The following is a 21914-nucleotide window of genomic DNA, read 5'->3' as shown; positions in this document are numbered from 1 at the left end:
ATAACCTTCCTTCATTACTTTCTAAGCTCTCTTATCTTTCATAATTCTAGTTTCCAAAAAACTCGGTAAACAAGAACAGAGTGATTGAAATCATGGTATATGAATCTTACTAAATTTTTGTTTGAATAAGTATACATGCATTTGCAGTCATAGAAAAAAGATATTCATTTAATCTACATTGGGGGCAAAGGAGTATGATCTGCTCTCTTTCTTTCTTTTCATTATAAATAGGTGTCTTTCTTTCCACTATTTGCAACCTTTTGGATCAAAATGATATATTTTTTTAAGTTATTTTGTACATTAGTCTAATTTTAATAATTTTTTGTAAAATGACCTCTCATAATTTAGAGAGCTAGTCGAAAATTTAGACAAATTAAGTACAAGTACCATTGTCAAGGAATATGGCCCAATAGCTATTGTAGGAGCATTGTTAAGCCCATTTCACTCATTTCTTTGATACTAAATATAATCTGTTGTTTTTTGGTTCGGAAGAAAGCTGGGTAAATTTTTCAAGTTTTCTTATTTTATTTATTGAGAAAATATTATAGGTCTGTATATTCTTTTTAATTATGGATGTCCCATTCTCTTTTTATTAAGTTTTGATGTGGTATTTTTTTTTTTGGCATTTTTTACTTACATACAACAAAATAAAAAATTTACTATAATAATATCTCATATCCCATTTACAAAATTATATACAATAATATATAACATTTACTATAAATAGCAGCAGTAAACTTGTTTTTCCTTTTGGGATTGTAGTTTAGGATTGTAAAAATTTGATATATTTAGCCGTTTAATGTGATCTCTTTCTCTCAAAAAAAAAATTATATTCTATTAATTTTTTATAGTTACATCAAAAATTAATTTTTGAAAAAAAAAGATAAAAATTCGTTACAAAGCAATATTTCACTAAAACAATTGTCAAATTTGATTTGGAACCATTTAAATGCATCAAATTGCATGAGTTTTATCAAAATTTCAACCAAAATGTTGAATTGTATAAATCATATAAGCATTAAATTTTATTTTTATCGAGGTTCAACCACTGATATAGTGGCAGAGCATCTGCTACCACTTTGTGTGGAAGGATCATAACTACTACTGCTGGCTTGAAAAGTAAAAATAGGTTGTTTGGGTTGAGGTTGATCAAATATTTGGTTACTTAACATGGAAGCTATTTGAGCCATGGAAGGTCGATCTGTGGCAAAGTCTTGAACGCACAGAAGCCCAATGTGTATGCATTTCAATGCCTCTGATTCATTATATGACTCGCCCAATGCTTCATCCACCAACTCTATTCCTCTGCCTTCACTCCATAGCTGCCATGACTGTTTCATTACATTAATGTCAGCCTCAATTTTCCACCACAACACACAAACATAATAACACAATTTGAGAGATTTCTTTTGTGAACTACTCACATATGCAATAAGGCCTTGGTATTGATCCTCATCCTTGAAGCTAGTATTCTTTTTCCCGCTTATTATCTCTAGTAGTAACACGCCATAGCTAAACACATCAGATTTTTCCGAAAAGATTCCTCTCAATGCGTACTCTGGAGACATATAGCCGCTGCAATTGATTAAACACACCACTAAATTAGATGTCAGATGCTATAACAACAATGTACTATCAAATCATCAAATTAAAAGAATGATGCTCACATTGTTCCTACCACCCTATGAGTATTTGCTAGATCTAACGTGCCTTCAAAAATCCTTGCTAATCCAAAATCAGAAATTTTTGGAGTCATCTTCTCATCCAATAGAATATTACTGGCCTTCAAATCTCGATGGATCACCCTTAAACTGGAATCGCGATGGAGATACACAAGACCTCTCGCAATGCCATCAATAATGTTGAATCGTACGGCCCAATCAAGCTCTACCCTTCTTCTATCATCTATATAAGAAACCAAATCAAACCACTAAAAGTTAATTAGTGACATTGTTCAACAAATATACTTCTAACAAATTAAGGATACAAGTGTGCATAAAGATGAGAAACTAACCGAAAATAAAAGTATCCAAGCTCTTGTTGAGCATGAACTCGTATATTAACAACTTCTCTTCATTTTCAATGCAGCAACCAATGAGCTTAACAAGATTTCTATGTTGAAGTTTGGAGATCAATATCATTTCATTTCTAAATTCTTCATCGCCTTGTGATGAGCTGCTAGACAGTCTTTTCACTGCAACTTCCTTCCCATGTAGTTGTCCCTGCAAATTCCCAAACATTACTAACTTTAATCACTTCATTCAAGTATTCACCAGCATTTCTTTCTTATTGCAATGCATATTAGACTCTCTTTTCTCTTGAAAACCAAATGACCTTATAAACAGGACCAAACCCTCCTTGACCAAGCTTGTTTGTAATGCCGAACTTGTTTGTGGCTATTAGAACACTATCCAACTCAAAAAAATGAAGCTCAGGTTGATCATCTCCTCTCTTCAAGTTAGTACTTGTCCAAATCAACTCATTATTTGTTGCAGTAGTGGCTGATTTCAAACCAATAATACACATCATATTAAGGAATAAATATGACCAAAAAATAGTATAAAGATTTGATGTTTTTTTTACCTTTTCTCTTAGCTTTTCGTCTATGCAAACAGAAGGTTACAACAGCTAATAATGCTGCACCAGCAGAAACCGCTACAACAAGGCCAATGATGATTTTGGTCTTACTCGAATGCCCTCCTTCACCTGAACGAGAAGATATCACAAGAGATGAGTCTATCAACCATTTTACATCTCACTTGATCATGTACAACGTTTATATTATTCACCTAGTAGTTCTGAATGTGCAAGGCGAAAAAACAGATCATCTCCACTAGATTCAAACTCTGTAATGTCAACAAGTGTGTCTGACCACACCAAACACCCTATTCCACTGATAAAAGAATAAGCTATACAAGAACAATTATTCAAACACAATGTATGGCATGCATCAACACTTGGAGCAGCTTCCATATACTCATAGAAATCAGGAACACAAACCTGTCCAATCTTGGCAAACTCATCCTTCTTCTGCCCATTATTCTCACTAACATTATTGTTACTTTTCTTGTGACAAAGCAGCTCAGTTTGCCTAACACACCCTCCACTCCAATTCCCTTTGTTCCACTCTTCCACTGATTTTGGCTCAAACCCTTTTAAGCACTTACACATTGGAGAATCTGTGATCTTGCAGACCCCAAAAGGGCCACAGATGCCGTACTGGTCGCATTCGTTCTGACCCTGATAGTTAGCGTACCAGTAACCAGCCTTGTCTTTGAGCATGATCGAAACCATTCCGTCCGGCGAGAGCAACACCTTCGACAGAACCGAGTTGTTGAAGCCATTGTTGAAGTAGAGATACGTCGTCCCTTCTTCTACGTCTTCAACCAGATTGTATGGACTCTTGTACGAAGAAGCCATGTCAGGTACGCCGGTGAACTTGAGCTTGTCCCAAGGTCCGCTTCTCGCGTAAATGGCGGATCCAATCCAAACCACGGCTTCCGGCGGCTTCTTCTTCGCGATCCCGAACGTGAAATCTCCCGGAGAAGGGTCGTTTTCGGCTTTCCACGAATTGATTTTGTAGTTGTCTCCGGTTTTGAGATTGAAACCGAGAACGGAGCTGGGTAAGAAAGTGTCGCATGGGTGCTGGAAGCTCTGCCATAAATCTGCTCCTGAAGTGGAGTCTCTGAGGACGAAGTTTCCGTTGTCTAAGAGTATAGCCAGCGTAGAGTTGGAAGAGAGGTCAACTTTGGTTGACCAAAGTACAGAGGAGTTTTGTGGGGTTCCATTAAGAAGCTCGAGATTTCCATTACTGCTGATTTGAAGAAGAGCCCAAGTGTCAGTGAGCGAGAGTGGATCTTCACGGTTGGCAACCCAGACAACCGAGTGAGGAGAAGAGTCTCCCTTATACCAAATACCCAGATATTGCTTTGATGAGTTGGTGGGATTGAAGAACCCCAATTCGAAAACTTGGTTGGAGGAGATCAGAGTTTGTTTCAGAGAGAGTGGTTTTGAAGAAGTTAGATTAGAAACTGCAGAGCAACAATATGTGGATGAAGATAAGAAAAGAAGAAAGAGAGTTAAAGGTGCCATTTTTAACAATATTATTATAAACTGCTCTCTCTGCATAGACAAAGTCATCATCATCAGCATGTATTATACATAAATATAAATATATATATTGATGATATTGTTTTTGGTTTTTTGAGCAGATCACTCTGAACAAAGATAACACAAAAACCAGAAGGCTTTTCTTTCTGGCTTGGTGGAAACTAGTTTAGATTAATTGTATTATTAAAATGAATCTTCATAATGATATCAAGCGATGACAGCCAACCCAAATGGAAAAAACAAAATTTTCTTGCCAACCAACCAGCAGTGCCCACTGCCCACTATTATAGACCCTTTTCAACGTTCAATTCATTTATTTGTTTGTTTATTTATTTATGAATACTAACTTCTTAGCTAGCTAGCTAGCTACACAAGTCGACACTTTGTTGAAATCCATGTTAGACTTTTTAGTCCTGAACCAATGATTCGTTTTGATAATCAGAAATATGGACTAGACTATATATACATACATATTCATAGGTGGATCGCATTTAAAGTAAAATCTAAATCTGAATCTGACTTGACACATTTAAAGGCTACCTAATGGCAGAGCAAATTTTAGTGGAAGGTTTTTTGTACTTTGGAATGTCTGAATGAAAAGTGCCATAAATGCTGTAAAGTGCCATAAATGCTGTACATGCACATATATATATATATATATGTTGCATTAATGTTCTAGCTAACTCTATATTATATGGACTTTATTATATCCTGACAAAACATTTGACCTATAGCTGCAACTTGAAGTATAATACAAATTCAGAAAAGATAGTCCACAGTTGAAAGTGAAAACCACTAGAGAGTTTCACATTCATGGTAAATAAACAGCAGGAACATATAAAATTAAGTTTAGTGGGTTTAATAGTTTCTCAACCTTAAGAGATAATGTAATTAACAAAAGTGGTTGAAAAAGAAGATGAGCAAAAAGTTGGCTATAAAGCAAGTGGTAGAAAAGATTTGACATTTGTGTATATACTTTTATTTTGTTTATCCTTAGAAAGTCAATGAATTTTGCCAAAACAAGCAAGTGTGAAAATGTTTGTGTGCTGAGGATATGTATACAAAACAAGAAGAACTCTTTTTTGCTTTTGCTTTTACCTCATGTCATCATGACATGTCCTGTGGAAAGAAGACTGATAGAAGATTAGACAAAATATAAAAATAGAAAACTTATTTTGACCATGTTCAGAATTAATTGAGGTTGTAAGAGGATCAGTTGATCTTACATAAAATGGCACGTGCACCTCCCAAGCCACTAACTAATTTAACTGTCAAGATTCTTGACTTTCAAGTCAAGCCACCAGCTGTAAAACAAAGCAAGATTGTTGTCATTGTGTGAGTCTACTCTTGAGTGATCTTGTGAAGTTAACTTATATTTGTTTACTTACCAAAGTTTAATTCTTGTGACTGATTCAAAATAAAACATAACAATGACAAATTAATAAAACATACATATGTACTATTCAAAAACATGAATATAGATAAATCAACTATAAATATAATTGTGGTATTGTAATTTTCACTTATTACCTTAAAATCGCACTAAAAACTACGTTACGTTTTTTTGATAGTTGTATTTGTTATTTTAGAAGATTTATCTGTTACAACATAGCTAAAGCATTTCTAGTATTGTCAAAAGTTTTAAAACTAAACTCATAAGCTTCAGAATAACGTTTTATCATTTTGAGTTTTGGGATTTAGGGAAACATTTTGAGAGAACTTGTAAGGTTTGTGAGAGAACTTTGATTCTTGGAGTTGTTTTTTTCTTCAAGAACTTACATGTAAAAGTTTTTTATGCTCTAAACACAAGTGTTTCACCATTGTTGATCATAGGCTATATAACAAAGAATTTGTCATAATGGAACCTCATTTATGGAAAAACTGGATTAGGCTAATACATTATCAACTGAACTAGTATAAATTCTGGTTGTCTTTTTCTTTTTACGAGTTTGAATATTGGTAGTTTTGAGTTTTGTGTTTAGTATTTACAACAATAACCATTTGAAGTGGGAAGAGAGTCTATATTACAATACAAAACAATGACTCTCAATCTAACCAACCAATACCATGCACAACAACAACATGAGTACGTACTGGAAAAACTGGGCAAGTGCACTCACATCAACCATCTCAAACAACTTCAAGCCTTCCTCACCACCACCGCCCATTCCCAATCTCATTTCTATGCTTTCAAGCTCCTCCGCTTCGCCGCCATCGCTCTCGCCGACCTCTCCTACGCTCGCTCCATCTTCGACACTCTCCACTCTCCAAATGTTTACCTTTTCTCTGCCATTATCACTGCTTACGCCTCCCACTGCCGCCCCCATTCTGCTTTTGATTTGTTCCGCCTCATGCTCCGTCGGGGAACCCCTGCGCCCAATCACTTTATCTATCCCCAAGTCTTGAAAAGTTGTCCCGACGCCGCAGGTTTGGTTCACACCCACATTCTCAAATCCGGTTTTGGGAGAAACCCAGTTGTGCAGACCGCCCTGATCGACTCCTACTCGAGGAGATGTTCGCTGGATGTTAAGGATGCAAGACAGGTGTTCGATGAAATGCCTGAGAGAGACAGAAATGTTGTTTCTTGGACGGCTATGGTTTCTGGCTACACTAGACTTGGTGACATTGACAATGCTCTACTACTGTTTGAAAAGATGCCTATTCCTATTCGAGACGTGCCCTCCTGGAATGCTTTAATTGCAGGGTGCACACAGAATGGTTTCTTTCAGCAGGCCATTTCTCTGTTCAAAAGAATGATCTTTATCTTGGGAGAGGGAAGGGATCATCATCTTACTAGGCTGAAGCCCAACCACGTTACTGTTGCTTCTGTTCTTTCAGCTTGTGGACACAGCGGCATGCTCCGGCTTGGAAAATGGATTCATGGTTATGTTTATCGAAACGGGCTCTTACCAGATTCAATTCTCTCCAATGCGCTTGTTGACATGTACGGGAAATGTGGCAACTTGAAAGAGGCAAGAAAGATTTTTGACATGACCTCACCAAAATGCTTGACTTCTTGGAATTCCATGATCAACTGCTATGCTCTCCATGGTGAAAGCAAGAGTTCAATCAGTGTTTTTGAGGAGATGATACAATTAAAAGATCATGATGTGCCACCTACACCTAATGAGATCACTTTCATTGGCTTATTTAATGCTTGCACTCATGGAGGATTGGTTGAAGAAGGTGTTGCTTATTTCGATATGATGACCAATGTTTATGAGATCAAGCCTAAAATTGAACACTACGGCTGTTTGATAGACCTTCTTGGTCGAGCAGGACGATTCGACGAAGCCATGGAGGTTGTGAGGGGAATGGAGATGGAAGCTGATGAAGTTGTGTGGGGTTCTTTGCTGAATGGATGCAGAATTTATGGCCGTACAGATCTAGCACAAATTGCTGTGCAAAAGCTCATAGAGATTGCTCCACATAATGGTGGTTATGTTAGTATGCTAGCCAACATATATGGAGAATTGGGGAAATGGGATGAGGTTCGAAAGGTTAGGAGGATGTTGAAGGTTCAGAATGCCTATAAAACCCCAGGTTGCAGTTGGATCGAAGTCGATGAACAGGTTTTTCAGTTCTATTCTTCTGATACAGCTCATCCTAAAATAGAAGAAGTTTATAGCATCTTGGAAAGTCTAACTGGATTTTTAAGTTTGAAGTCGAGTTAGACTAGCCATATCTATCTTTCTCGTAAGAACAAAGTCATATATATTCTTTGTAGTTTATTTTATTGACAAAAAGTTAAGAAAATCTCTACCCTCTACTTCCATTTCCTGCTACATTGTTTAAAAAAATGATAGATGATTACATGTTGGACCAACGACAAGAGAAGATGTTCACGCACCCCAAAAATATTTAGCATCAGTCTAATCGTGTTATCAAAGTTTATTTTCCCTTAAACTCGTGCGTAATACATTATACATGTATATACACTATAAGAAACATGATTTTTAATAAATAAACCTTTACCTTAGAAGAGAGGAGAGCGTTGGTAAAGGATTCGTTCCTTCTTGTGAAGGTAAAGTCTTTTGTTATGATACATTCATTATTTCTTTTCTGTCGTTGGAATATATTTAATAAGTGTTAAACTGTATTTTATGGAGAAAGTTATTATTGGTAAAATAGACATTGATAACTTGAAAAGATTCTCAGATCTTTCCTTTCCTTGAAGTTGTTCAGAAATCCAACGCATTTGGCTCCTTGCTCGGTACATGAATCTCTCTCTCTCTCTCTCTCTCATTATTCAAATGTTTGATCTCGTTCTTGAGTTTTTCTTTTTTGAGCTTGTCATTGCTTTTGTTTTTATTTTGATTTTGGTGTTGAGGTAACATTGTTCTTATTTGATCAGAAACTGTTAAGGATTTCCACCTGAGTTGCTAGTTGACATAATCCAACGAGTAGAAGCCAGGAAGGAGAATGCAGTGCACCATGGGCATGCATTTAAACCCAATTTCTTTGATACAAGGAAGGAGGAGTCGCCCCAACTCCAGCAGAATTCACAAATTTCCCCATTGTCAGTTTCAAATGGGAAAAACTCTTGTTGAGTTGAGCTCCACTGGCTTCGCAGACTCTATCTATGGACTCAGCCCACTGCACAAGAGTTCCTCTTATTTTGAAAAATGAAGCTCAGAGATGGCACCAGCAGCAGCTGCTATGACCATTACATACTGGTCATTTACAAATTAAACTGTAAATATACAACTTTTGAAACTAAGCACTTTAGGCTTTTGCTCTTGATCGAGAGCAAAAGAATCTTAGTTGGTCTGGCACTAGCTAGTTTATATTTGTCTGTTTCCGATATGAAGGTGTCGTGTAAGTTTACAATTTATTTGTTTATTTGCACTAGATAGCCTCGGCGTTGTTTTCACTTATAAACTATATATGTATGTAACATTACTTCCACCAATTCTAAGCTTCAATTTACACACCCTCTACAGAGCTCTACCCCATTTTCTTTCTTTCTTTCTCTTTGGTTAAAATGACAACAGCAACTGGTACAATTACCCGATGTCTAGTATTATGTATCTTTCTCAGGTTATTAAAAACTGATCTTGAAAGACAATTTTGCAATAGATAGCATATTATTCTTATAATATAAGAAGCAAAAGCGAGATAAGAACCAAATGATCTTTCAACCAGTTATTGTTTTAGCTGGGAATGCTTCATGCACTCAGCATTGTTATTGTAAGATTTTATTATATACAAACTACATGAAGCTTAGATTACATGATCTGCAGATGAGTCTTGGTCAGTTACATGATTAGAACTCTTCGCCTATGTTTTTCTCCCCACATTTGTAGCGGCAACCATGGCGCCGAGGCTTTTCCGGATTATCTGGGTCTGAGTCACTTGATTCCATGAAGAGACCTCTGAGGCATCGTCGTCTGACATTGGGCTCATGAGTGAGCTTCTCAGCAGGGGTTACTGTAAACTCAGCTTTGCGGGTTTGGATGGACTCTGATTTACCAATTGACTTGACCTCCTCAGTAGTGTTTTGAGAGTAGGCCAGTTGAACACCTGGATTCCTTTCTTCTATTGAAGCATGGAAGACAATGGAGTTGTTGACACTCTGTACATTGCTGTTAACATAAGCTTTTGGTGAAGGAGCTTCTCTTTTCATTTGGTCAATGTGCCTCCCTCCTCTTGAGCTTGCTTCTCCATCAGTGGCGGTTTCAGTTTCAGGGCTCTCATATGGATTAGCCTTATAACCCCGATGAATGTGAACTGACGCTTCTTTTTTGGCTGGTTCGGAGTTCATGTGCATTGTGGCTCCTCTATTTTCACCGGTTAAGGTAATGACACTGACTGACTTTTCATCCACTTGGGATCCAGTGGTAAGCTTTTGAACAAGCTTAGAAATGTCGTCTCTGATCTCTTTCTGTAGAGGAGCTTCTTCCTTTGTGGTCAAAACTTCCTTAGTGGAAGTTTTGATATGTTTTGCAACATAACTGGCGGTTCCTATAGTCTCATTTGTGTCAGAAGTTTCTTGCTTTTGCTGCCTTTTTGGTGCTACAACATGTTCACTGATTGTTTTTTGGATTGGTTCTTCATAAACTGCCTTAGCTGACCTTTCTCCTTTTGGAAGTTCAACTGCTTTTTTCAATCGTTCAAGTTTCTCTAATTCGGGTAATGGCTTCAAATTTGACTTTTGGGATGGGGCAACTACCTCGGCAGCTTCTGTAGAAAGTGGCCTCGCTGCTACCATAGGCATTGGAACTTCTTCATGCTCCTTTGCAACTGCAACATCTTGAGGGGTCTTTATCATTTCAGTATCAGATGTGATTTTGTCTTTTGATTCAGGCTCTCGTTGTTCCAGCTTAGATGTTGCTTCTTTCTCTGATTCTTGCTCATGAGCAGACAATTGAGCCTGAGTTTTGACTTGCGATTTATCATGTGAAGATGGAGATTGAGACACAGTGCCAACCTTTGGTTTTTGCTGAGTAGCTTTGCCAGTTGGAGAAGAAACTTCCAAATTAGCTATACGTGCATGCTGAGATGTCGGAGATTGAGATTGAGACGCATTTCCCAACTTTGGTTGAGACTGAGAAGTTGCACGAGATTGGGAAGGAGAAACAACGCTTCCCTTTGACTTGGTGTCTCTTTGTGAAGGTGATGACGACACAGAGGTTGTGCTACTTTGAGTCCTTGTTTGAGGTGGTGACACAGGCTTGGAACTGACTTGAGATTTACTTATTACAAGAGATGGAAATGGTGGTTTAGTTGTAGCAATCTCATTAGATGGTGAAGAAGTTGATTGGGGAGTAGCTTTTGAGGCCTCAATTGTTTCGAGAGATGGTGATTGAGGTTTAACAGTTGTATTTGCTGAAGGAGTTGAAGAAGTTGGTTGGGAAATGGCTTTTGGGGACTCAGCAGTGGATTGAGTTTTACCAATTGTGGCAGGTTGTGTTACTTTTGGAGATTTGGTTGCTGAGCTTGATGGTGATGGTGGCTTTACAGCTGCATTTGCAGCCGATGGTGAAGTTGATTGGGAAGTGGTTTTTGTGGACTCAGTGACTAGACGAGATGGTTTTTCTTTGGGAGACTCATTGGGACGAGATGGTGTTTGGAGTTTGGAAATTGGAGATGATGGTGTTTCTTTTCGGGATTCGACTAAAGGAGTTGGTGTTTCTTTTGGGGAACCAATGGCTGCAGGTGAAGATGTTTGAGTTTTGCCTATTGGGGCAGAAGATGTTTGGGTTTTGGCAGTTGGGACAGATGGTGTTTCTTTTGGCAACTCAGTGGTTGTTTGAGATGGTGTTTGAGTTTTGCCTATTGGGGCAGAAGATGTTTGGGTTTTGGAAGTTGGGACAGATGGCGTTTCTTTTGGCAACACAGTGGCTGTTTGAGATGGTATTTGAGGTTTGGCTACTGAGGCAGAAGATGTTTCTTTTGGAGATTCAGTGGCTGCACGAGATGGTGTTTGAAGTTCAGCAGTTGGGATAGATGATGTTGGAGGTTTGGCAGTTGAGACAGATGATGTCTCTTTTGGGGACTCAGTGACTGCGTAGTATGGTGATGGAGATGATGACTGAGCTTCAGCTTTGGGAGGAGGTTGAGGCTGGGAAGCAGCGGGCTGAGTGGGAGCTCTCCCAGCAGGTCTAAACACAGGTCGCGAAACAGGAACAGATGCTGTTGGTTGGGACGGGGCTCGTGAAGCTTCTGATGTGGGACGCGAGCGTTGTGTTTGTTGCCCAACAGGGCGTTGAGGGGCTAACCAAGGGAGTCGAAAGCGGAATGGCTGTCTTTGATCTGCCATAGATGATGATATGTGATGTTATTGTTTTGTATAGAAGTGGCTGATTTTTTTTGTCACATTTGATATTTTGATTCGTGTGTGCAAGTATATATATCCATGCACGAAAAAAGTGATACTTTAGAAACTTGTGACTTTTATTCTATACCTTTCTTTGTTTTCTCTTTCAAGTATTCTTTTTAGGGACAAAGACATTGGATTCTTTTAAGACAGATTTTACTTCATTTATGAGACATACTTGATGCTCTCCATCTTCACTTTTCTAACACTTTTCAACTATAATATATATATAGGTTAATTCAACCCAAATGGAAAAGAGCTTAATTCAACCTTTTAATTCATTTATTTATTATAGATTAATGTACCACGTGATCATTGCTCAATGAGGCTAAGTTATAGGCCAACTCTTTTATTTGATTTATTAATTCCATTCATATTTCTTGCATGGTGAGACCTTCTATTCCCTTCTCCCAAAGCATGCAAATGCTAGCTTGCTGTGCAGATACAAGCAAAGTGGTTGAAAAGATATGTTTATATATATATATGTCTCTGTCAAGTGAATATACTGCTGCACATTAATCCTATATATTTTTTTCAGTCACAAATTGAGACTTGATGATATATATACTTAGAAAGTCCATGAATCTTGTCCAAAAGTATTAAAAAGTTTCATATATTACAGCAATCCGGTAACTATAAAATTATAACATTTACAGGTTACCTATTCAGTCTTATCTTCCTGACAACTTTTTATTGATCTCAAGTCAACAAGAACAGCTAAAACATACCTCTAAACCACCACTGTCTGCAACATCAAAATCCCTTGAACCACCCACACCCACACCAGCATCAGTTTCAGGCACTCACCATTGACTTTCAATCAAATTCACCCTTGTGGATTGTGGATCTAAGAAAAAGGGGGTAAAGTTACAGTCCAAAATAAAAGTAGCACATTGTTTAAATATCTCAATTCAATACATTTCCTTATAAAAGAGTCCACAACAATCTTTTGTTTTCAGAATTAATAACAAAAACAACATTAAAATTCAGTAAAGTGGTCCCAATGAAAATCCCAAGTAGATCCATTGATTCAAAGAAATAGTACTTTACATATATTATAATTATAAAATAGATGTATAGAAATAATATTTTCATAGAGTTGCGTAAAATTGGTAATAGTTGGGGAAGAAAAAAAAGTATTAACCCTAAAAGTATGTACAATGAACTAAACAATTTGAAGTGTATTAAAATTGCATTGCATGCATTTAAGATTAATGTTGTTGATTGAGTTAAATACATGCTGCATAAACTAGAAGTGCCTTATTGGACAAACTATACTTAAATTGAGAGGAGGCCATAATCACTATCAGCCATTTTATTCAAAAGAACCAGTTTGCAAACAAACCGGTCAAATGGACTTGTTAAGATCCTTTCCAAGTATAAACAGTTAACATACAGTTGCTAGAACTTCTATTGCACCATTCCATCTCTGATCAACTCTTCCAACCCTCTTCGCAGCCTCTCAGCAGCCACTCTGCAGTCCTCTTCCACCAAGCCTCCAAATGATATCCTTAGGCTACCGGAGCAACCACACGCACTTCCAGGGATGGTCACCACCCCGTGGCGGTGAGCAAGCCAGCGAACCACTTCGAAGTCGTTGACATAAGTTTCTGGAAGCTTTGCCCACAAGTATATTGCACCTTCACCTCCTTTGACAGCATCTTGTCCTAGTGGAGAAAGGGCTTCGGATAAGATTTCTCTGTTCTTGACAAGGGATTTCACTCGTTCGGTTACCCATTCAGGTCCCATTTCAAGTGAGTAGAGAGCAAGGTATTGTGAAAATATTGATGCACAAATGGGAATGTTGTCTTGAACTTTTAGGAGTTGAGCTGAAAAGCCTTCTACATCTGATGGGTATGCTATCTGCATGTATACAAGTAAAAACTAGATTAGCAACTAAAAATGTTGAGATTAAATTGAAGGATGTAATTCTTTTTACTAACAGCAATTAGTTGAAAAACACATGAAAGATAAGTGTTGTTTCTTACATATCCAACTCTCCATCCCATCATTCCATAAGCTTTTGAGAATGAAAAAATGTTGACTATGTGATCTCCCTCTACACATGTGTGTTTTAAATCATCATACATAAAATACCTGTAAAAGCAATTTGTAAAACTCACAATAGATCTCTCATAAAATATTGAATTTAATGCCAGCAGTAATATGCTTAATTCAAAGGTAATCAGAATGATCAACACTTTGATCACTTTGCCAATGGGTTCTCATCTCTCAATTAGTATGTTTCGAACTAAATTTTACCAACATGAGAACCCAATAGCTTTTTTTTTTTAAATAAAAACATGATATGTTGGATATAAGAAAAAGTTGGGAACTTACTCATATGTATTATCCACAACAAGCCAACATCCGGCTTTTTTACAGATGTCTGCAATTCTCTGTTCAAGGCAATAAGAAAATAATCAGAAAAAAACAAACAAACAAACAAAAATAAGTGGTTAGAATTATAAAAGTTCTCTCTTATTAATAGTATGGAAGTTCATAGCTACGTGGGAGAGAGAAAAACAAGACCTTGAGAAGGGGATCAGGGATATATGTTCCTGAGGGATTCCCAGGATTCACAACTGTAACAAGCTTTGGCACTGGTTTAGTTTCCAACAATGTTTTCTCTAACCAATCTGAAAATCAACAGAGTAAAGATTCATATTCTAAACAATGATAGAATACAAACCAAAAAAACTAGAAAAATCCAAGTTTCTCACCAGCATCTGGATAAAGTGTCTTTGGGTCACCAGGACCGACCAGTATATTGGTGACACCGGTCATCTGAAACGACATGTAAGCATTGAAGTAGTATGGTGCAAACATAACTACACAATCCCCAGCATCACACAATGTAAGAACCAGGTTCACAAATGCCTGCAAAGAAAATGTCACAAGTTACACCGCATTTCTACAAGTGGTTGTCATGTTGAATTACTATCAAAATAGGTTCACATTTTATCTCAGATCAACCACGCAATTCATTCATTGATCATTTTTTTAAAGCAGACATGATCAACAGCAGAAGACCAACACATTCACGTATGGCTTCTGAAATACAGTGTAAGATGCTAAAATTAAAGCCTGATATCCCTCACTGAAACCATTCTAGTAAAATGAAACGTGAAAAAAGAGATGTGATGTTCTATGTACAAATCCAGAAATGCATTCCAAGTCACCTGATTTGCACCAGCAGTAACCATCACTGAAGATTTGTATAACTTATTTTCTTTACGCAACTGCAAGACAAGAAGGGAAAAAAATTAATTAGCTAACAGATAATTATTGAGAAGTAAAAACTTCCCATTTGCTCTGCTGCTAAATTTATTAAATAAGAAAACTTATTCGCAGATGCCAAGGTTACTCGGTATACACAATAATTAAGCTGTAAGAGAAAGAAAGTTTGGCTCGTATCTGCCATTTGATACAAAAGGATGTCTCAAATTTGTTGTTACCCTCTCAGATGACTGATTCTCTCTCACACCATGACCAAAAAATCTGTCTTAACAAAACAAACATCCAGAACTTTGAGGGAAGACCTTTTACTAATGTGGTAATCACTGATTACTGAATTTTCTTTCCCCTTAACTTGTATAAAATTCAAAGCCTTCCTTTAGTTACTCCTTCCAAGAAACCAAAACTCAAATAATGGTTCCTAACTCTTCCCATAATTAGTTAACCCTCAAATCTAGTACCCTGAAACCCCAAAACAGCTGGTATCAAGAACATCCTAAGAACCTTTTTTTTTATTATTTTTTCCTGAATATCACCCCAAAACCCCCAACCCATCAGCAGTAGAAAAATCATACTCTGATGCGAATAATGATTGCTGAACTGAAATTATCCTTTTTTTTTTGTTTAATTTGGGCCTTGTTACATAAATATTGATTGTAGACTGCACCTAATCTGGGTTGCTTCTCACAGCAACCCACAAAAACTAAAGTAACAGATCTTGAAAGTAATTCAATAAGACTGTCATAGTCCCCAAACAAATAGAATAATTATCAAAATAGTACTCTCATATAAAACAGTTATGTGAGAAATCTCAGTACTTCAATGTAATAACACTATTTAAAGGTAGATCATAATTGTTGGAAACACTGCAGCTTAATAAAAGATATACCTTTTCAATCAGTGCTGCCCTGAGTTCAGGAACTCCTTCATCAGCACCGTACCTGCTAATTGCAGGCTCCCACAGCAGCTCTTTAACCTTGTGTAGTGCCTCTTTAGGTGGTTGCCAGTGAACAACTCCCTGGAACACATTTTAACCAAAAGAATCAAAGGTCACTACCAAATACATCATTACAGTTAAACACAAGCCATGAAAACAAATTCTAATCAAATCAATTATAAGATCCAAGCCAAATTTACAGTCTGGGGGCATCATAAACTTAAGCTCTCCCTAAAATTTGTCACATAGATCAAGGTCACATATTTTCGTATAAAATTGCATCCACATAGATCAAATTCATATTTTTTCCTATCATGGTCCTTTATTCTTAGAATATCCAACATGGTTCAATCACTCAAAAAGCAAATTAGGCATCTGAAACCAGTGAAGATCTTATGTTTTATAAGAGATGTTAAATAAAGTACGGATAGAAAATGTCAAAGAGCTTCTCAATATTCAAAATTTCCATTCCCAATACCGAATAAGGCCCTCGAAGCACAAATCCAAGGGTAGCAACAGGAAAGTAAAAAAAACAATCACACTCCAACCCCAAGACCAACAATAAAAAATTACACATTGGAAAACTAAAAAAAGGTCATGGAATCCTTCTCATTTCTCAACAATCCATAGTTCTAGCAAAAAATTTAAAACCAATTTATAACTAATAAGTAAGACTTTGGAATAGGGAAAAGCACGCATACCTGAGCCAAGGACATGCAATTTTTGACTCCTCGGACCAATTCTTGAATCTGCACAAACAACCCCCATCATCATCACCACCACCTCGATAAATATTTCAGCAAATGATTAAAACCATGGAAATTGAAGAAACAAAATGGGGAAAATTCGAGGGAAAACGAAACCCGGTTGAGGTTGAGGTTTCGGGCTGCATACCTGAACCATTACCGGCATCTCGGTCTCCACAGCCCTTGTTGCAAGCATTCCGTGCGAACCCATCTCGGCCTCCTCGCTCCAATCCAAACCAAACCCAAGTCAACAGAGAAATTGAACTTGTAGACTTAGTTCCCCAATTCTGTCTGATCCACCAACCCACGTTCTCAATGCTTCAACAAATAATTATTTATACATAAAAATCACTTTTTTTCACCTAACCAGAAGCCCCCAAAACACGTAGATAAAACAAAAAAGAGGATGGCTTTTATGCCATGAGTTACACCATCATGTGAAGCAATTGGCAACTTAGCACGCTCTTTCCGAGAAGAGGTCCCATAATTGACATTAAATTATCCAAAAGAAGAGAAACTAAAACAGTCCAAAAAAAAACAACATCCGCGTTCACCGCTATAGTCAAACAATGGAGCTCGAATTTTCAAAGGAATCAACAAACGAAACCCTAAGACATCAGACGCTAGTTCAAAAGAGGGAGAAAGACGAAGAAAAGTAGTTGTTGATCTGAGCAATCGCACCGACGAAGCCGAAGATCTACTTCTCTCTCTCTCTCTCTCTCTCTAGCAGTGAAGTGCAGAGAGAAGAGTTTATCTGTCTAAGTTGCGTGATGGAGAAGACAAGTAGAGGAAGCTTAACGGCGACGTTTAAGCTTTTCAGGGAAGAAGGAAGTGAATTTACTAAACTGCCCTTGGGAGTGATTATGTGGTGGTTGGCCTAATATTTCTTTTAAAGAAATTTCCATAGGCATTAGACACCTAAAAAAACTTCTATAATTGGAAACTATATGATTGATTACATTACATTATCCTAAAATAGTGGATTTTTTTTTATATAAAATAACTAAATTCTTACATATGATTTATTTATTTATTTTGTTGGTTTTAAGTAATACAATGAAAGATTTTATACATTTCAAAATAAATGGGATTTATTGTGTTTAAAAAAAATGGATGTTTGATGTAGATGTCCCACTACCACTAATTAAAATTATGATTATTTAAATATGAATAAATAAACAACTATTATTATGAGTGCAGCTTTTAAATGTTTATAATAATATTTGATAGTTTTAATTAAAAAAAAAACAAGTAGCGTGTATACTTTTTTGGACGTTGTATTTTATCTCATTATTTGTTTGGACCTGTATTTTGATAAATTATTTTTTGGACCTTGTATTTTGTAAAATGTTTTAAATAAAACTCTAAATCCGATTTTGGTCAAAATATTCTCAACTGAAATCACAAATAATTCACCAAACTAACAATTTATAATAAAAATAAAATCATTCTGTTTAAAACTTGTGCTATTATATTTAATTTTTTTCATCAAAATTGAGTTTATAAGTCTATTTGAACTATTTTACAAAATATAAGGTCTAAAAGTGAATTTTTTAAAATACAGAGTCCAAACAAATAATCAGAAAAAAATACAGGATCTAAAAAAGTATAAACTTAAAAAAGAAAAAAAATCTATGTCCTCAATTTATTGTCTCTTCTATATCCTATCAATTATTTTAAGACACCTCATTAATGTATTTATTATATATTTAAATTGATTTATAATTTTTTCTCTTTCCAATTATACTAATACTATAAATAAATAAAGTGTCTTAAAATAATTAGTGGGACACAGAGGACACAGGAAATTAGATTTTTTTTTTTCCCTGTTAGAAGGACTTTTTATTTATAAAAGTGAATTTTGAGCCTATAAGATAACTAAGTCCCATGCACGTACGTACGTACGTACTAGGTCTAGGTAGAATTTGAAATAAAGCCAAAAGCCCACTTAACACAGGCTAAAGCCCAATAGAGATCCACGCTGGGCCTGGGAGTGAGTCCAAAGGCTCTTTTAGCCCAAAGATCCAACACAACATGCACAAGGGCCCGAATAGGATTCTCTTCCAAAGGTGTGTAGGAAATGAATTAAAGTAAAGGATGAGAGGCTCACAACCTCAAACATAAAATACAAGTAACAACAACTTTACACAAAACACAAAGCATAAAATAAAAGTAAATAGCCACAAAGTGGAGAGATGATAGGAATCACTATGAATAAGTCCAAAATGGAATTGACTAGATACCATCTATTGAAATATCTCATACATATAGATCTACCATCATCTTTTTTATTATCAATCAATTAGTAAGAACCCCAATTTTCTGAAAATTCGAATGGATCGGGTGAAATCGGATCTGATCCGACCATGTATCGGATTGGGTTCAGATTTCATAATTTGTATATGTTTGGGTTCCGGACTTAATATTCTAAAAAAAGAAATAATTAATTTTTAAATATACCTCAAATCTAAACTTAATTGTACTCATACTCTCTTTCAAGCTCGGCATTCGATGGTCCAACAGCTCTCGGGACATGGCCTTGGGGAGACGTCTGTAGCTCTCGGGGCATGGTTTCGGAGAGACGTTCGTGTCCTTTAACTTAGGGGAGTCATCCTTATTTGAGAGATCAACCCCCCGAGGACTAATCCTCGGGGCATGGCCTCATCTAAAGGAGTGCACATCCCGGCCACATGTCCTACTCGGACTGTCATGCATCCTACTCAGATTGCGCATGTGTCCTTGGATGAAAACATAAATAAAATAAAAATTCTAATCATCAGAGTGTCTTTCTTGCAGGTACACCCAAACAATTTGAGGATCATCTAAACCATCTGCACTATTAGAGAAAGATCGAAAAATCATAATTTGATACCAAGTATCTCCCGAAAGAGAAAGATCAAATTTGTTGCATCAACACGAAAATATTTTGTTTTCAGCTGAAAACCACATCCAATTTAATTATGTCCTATTATTTTTTTTTATTTCATTTATGAGTATTATAATTATATATCATTATTATTTGTGCACCTCACAATCTCACATGAATTGACACCATTGTGTGAAATTGACTACACCTTAAAAGAGGACCCTAACTATTCAGATAACTTATATATATATATATATAGATATAGATATTTAATTAGTAATAAACAAGTTTGAAATCTTTTTTTATTATCAATCAATTAATAATAATACCATGACAGCCCTAATAAGACTTTGTTGATCAGTATCAATTATAACTGCATATCCCTATTGTCCTATCTAGCCATGAAAATTGACACAAGAGGTAATTATACTAATTAATTAAGTACTAGTCCTATATTAATATTGTTTTCTTATGAAGAAATTAAAATTGGATATTTTCCTCTCCTTCAAATAATAATTGAGAGTATATATAATTACATTATTGAGGCGGCCAGAATATAGAACTCCTAATTAATTAACTATCCCCAGTACTCCCCCAGAATTAATAAATAAATAAATGTATAATTCAAAGAAAATAAATATACAAAAAAAAAACAAAAAAACTCAAAAAATAGTAGAATTAATTTATGGTGGTTCGGTTCAATCAAGCTTACATCCACTTTGAGTGTAATTTCTATTACTTTTGATAAAAATTTGGTTCACTTTATTTATAGGTTTATATGATCATTGGTGAACTTTATAATTTTTTAGCCATTGAAGTGGTTGTTACATAATTATTCATTTAGCAACTCATTCCCTCTCAATGTAAAATGTATGCAAGTAGAATTATTAACAAGTAATATGCTTGTAATAGGTTAACCATTCTTTATATATAGAGAATTGTTAAGGAACACTATTGGTGTTCATCACCACAGAGAGAGGTAGTATATTGTTATTGGTTTAATCTAATATCGGATCTCACACATTTGAATTTAGTAAATATTATAGGATATCGCTAACCAATCATAAAGTGTCACCTCATATATTATTAGACCCCTTAAAATATTAAATAGCAACACTTATATATATAAGATAATTTTTCTATAGGGGTTTCACTTTAAGCCCGACCAGTGGGGCTCTCGATGTTCTCGACCCGTAAACAGTTTTCGGCGCAATTTTTTTATGACTGTGTATATTGTAGCTATTTAGAGCATCCTGCAAATTTTTACAAAATTCTGAATAGTTTACAGTACCAAAAACTAAGTTCAAACATGTTATTGCAGACTAATTTCTTTTATGCGCGTGGAAAGCAACATGTGTGAACCTAGTTTTTGGTACTATAAATTATTCGGAATTTTATGAAAATTTGCAGGATGCTCTAAATAACTACAATATACACGGTCATAAAAAAATTGTATCAAAAACTATTCACGAGTCGAGAATACTGAGAGCATCACCAATAGAGTTTAAAGAAAAACCCTATAAAAAAAATTCCCAATATATGTGTGGAGGTAATAATAAGACAGAGATTTCTAAAAAGCACCTTATACATAAATATATTATCTTATTTATTATTTCAATATTCGAAGATATTTTATTTTCTTGTATATTTGCACTAGATGCCCATCAAATCCAATTATTTCATATTGTTTTTTTGTTCTCCAAATAGAGTCGTCGGTGTCCCTTTCGCGTATTTATGAGAGCAATGGATGGATAAGCAAATGAAAGGGCACATGGTTATGATGATATATATATATATATATATAAATATATATATATCATTATTTGTGCACCTCATATGATGCATCACACACCTGTGATATTGTGTGATATTGACTACACTTTAACTCACGGCCTCTAAATTGAGGTATAGATATTTAGAAATGTTGTTGGATTTTAGGTGTAAGAATATCACCATATCAGTTTTCACTCCATATTGGATTACATACTAATATCCATATTGAGAGATCTTCCTTCATTATAGTTACCTCTAAATAAAGACATTGTTGAGTATTCTTACATATGGATACTAGTGCTCTTCCACTAGTCTTATCTACCAGCATTGACACAAGACAAGTGATGATAAAGTTTTTCCACTTTTTAGACTTTGTGTTTCGGTTTATTATACCTGATTTTGTGTTTTAAAAAATTATTTTTTGGA

At 35.8% G+C, this 21914-nt stretch overlaps 4 protein-coding genes across 6 annotated transcripts; 1 reads left to right on the top strand and 3 right to left on the bottom strand.

Annotated features, from left to right (window-relative positions):
• Positions 1 to 991: 991 nt before the first annotated feature.
• On the bottom strand, positions 992 to 4275 carry LOC133801492 (G-type lectin S-receptor-like serine/threonine-protein kinase At1g61490). 2 transcript variants are annotated; one of them, XM_062239712.1, is made up of 7 exons: positions 2790 to 4255; positions 2584 to 2706; positions 2335 to 2501; positions 2015 to 2222; positions 1668 to 1905; positions 1425 to 1575; positions 992 to 1331 (listed from the first exon to the last, which is right to left on the bottom strand). In XM_062239712.1, the coding sequence occupies exons 1-7, from the start codon at positions 4150 to 4152 to the stop codon at positions 1032 to 1034; spliced, it is 2550 nt and encodes an 849-aa protein (XP_062095696.1). In that variant the 5' UTR covers positions 4153 to 4255; the 3' UTR covers positions 992 to 1031. The 2 variants fall into 2 exon arrangements, 1 of the variants encoding a protein (XP_062095696.1); XR_009876877.1 differs by having other exon boundaries at positions 1008 to 1331; positions 1425 to 1597; positions 2790 to 4275.
• A 1745-nt stretch (positions 4276 to 6020) lies between these two features.
• On the top strand, positions 6021 to 7879 carry LOC133802663 (pentatricopeptide repeat-containing protein At1g33350). Its single transcript, XM_062241014.1, has one exon. The coding sequence runs from the start codon at positions 6150 to 6152 to the stop codon at positions 7782 to 7784; it is 1635 nt and encodes a 544-aa protein (XP_062096998.1). The 5' UTR covers positions 6021 to 6149; the 3' UTR covers positions 7785 to 7879.
• A 1347-nt stretch (positions 7880 to 9226) lies between these two features.
• LOC133802023 (uncharacterized) lies at positions 9227 to 11872 on the bottom strand. The gene has a single exon (XM_062240253.1). It carries the CDS (start codon positions 11870 to 11872, stop codon positions 9377 to 9379), a length of 2496 nt encoding a protein of 831 aa, XP_062096237.1. The 3' UTR covers positions 9227 to 9376.
• Positions 11873 to 12432: 560 nt separating this feature from the next.
• On the bottom strand, positions 12433 to 17618 carry LOC133802664 (aromatic aminotransferase ISS1-like). Of its 2 annotated transcripts, XM_062241016.1 has the most exons (10): positions 16998 to 17618; positions 16805 to 16852; positions 16056 to 16184; positions 15112 to 15171; positions 14653 to 14809; positions 14462 to 14568; positions 14270 to 14328; positions 13918 to 14026; positions 13326 to 13792; positions 12433 to 12776 (listed from the first exon to the last, which is right to left on the bottom strand). In XM_062241016.1, the coding sequence occupies exons 1-9, from the start codon at positions 17058 to 17060 to the stop codon at positions 13340 to 13342; spliced, it is 1185 nt and encodes a 394-aa protein (XP_062097000.1). In that variant the 5' UTR covers positions 17061 to 17618; the 3' UTR covers positions 12433 to 12776; positions 13326 to 13339. The 2 variants fall into 2 exon arrangements, with proteins under 2 accessions (XP_062097000.1, XP_062096999.1); XM_062241015.1 differs by lacking the exon at positions 12433 to 12776 and having other exon boundaries at positions 13110 to 13792.
• Between the last annotated feature and the right edge of the window lie 4296 nt (positions 17619 to 21914).

Source organism: Humulus lupulus, chromosome 9 (assembly GCF_963169125.1).
Source record: "Humulus lupulus chromosome 9, drHumLupu1.1, whole genome shotgun sequence".
Classification (NCBI taxonomy): domain Eukaryota; kingdom Viridiplantae; phylum Streptophyta; class Magnoliopsida; order Rosales; family Cannabaceae; genus Humulus; species Humulus lupulus.
This window is presented reverse-complemented; position numbering and strand designations above follow the sequence as displayed.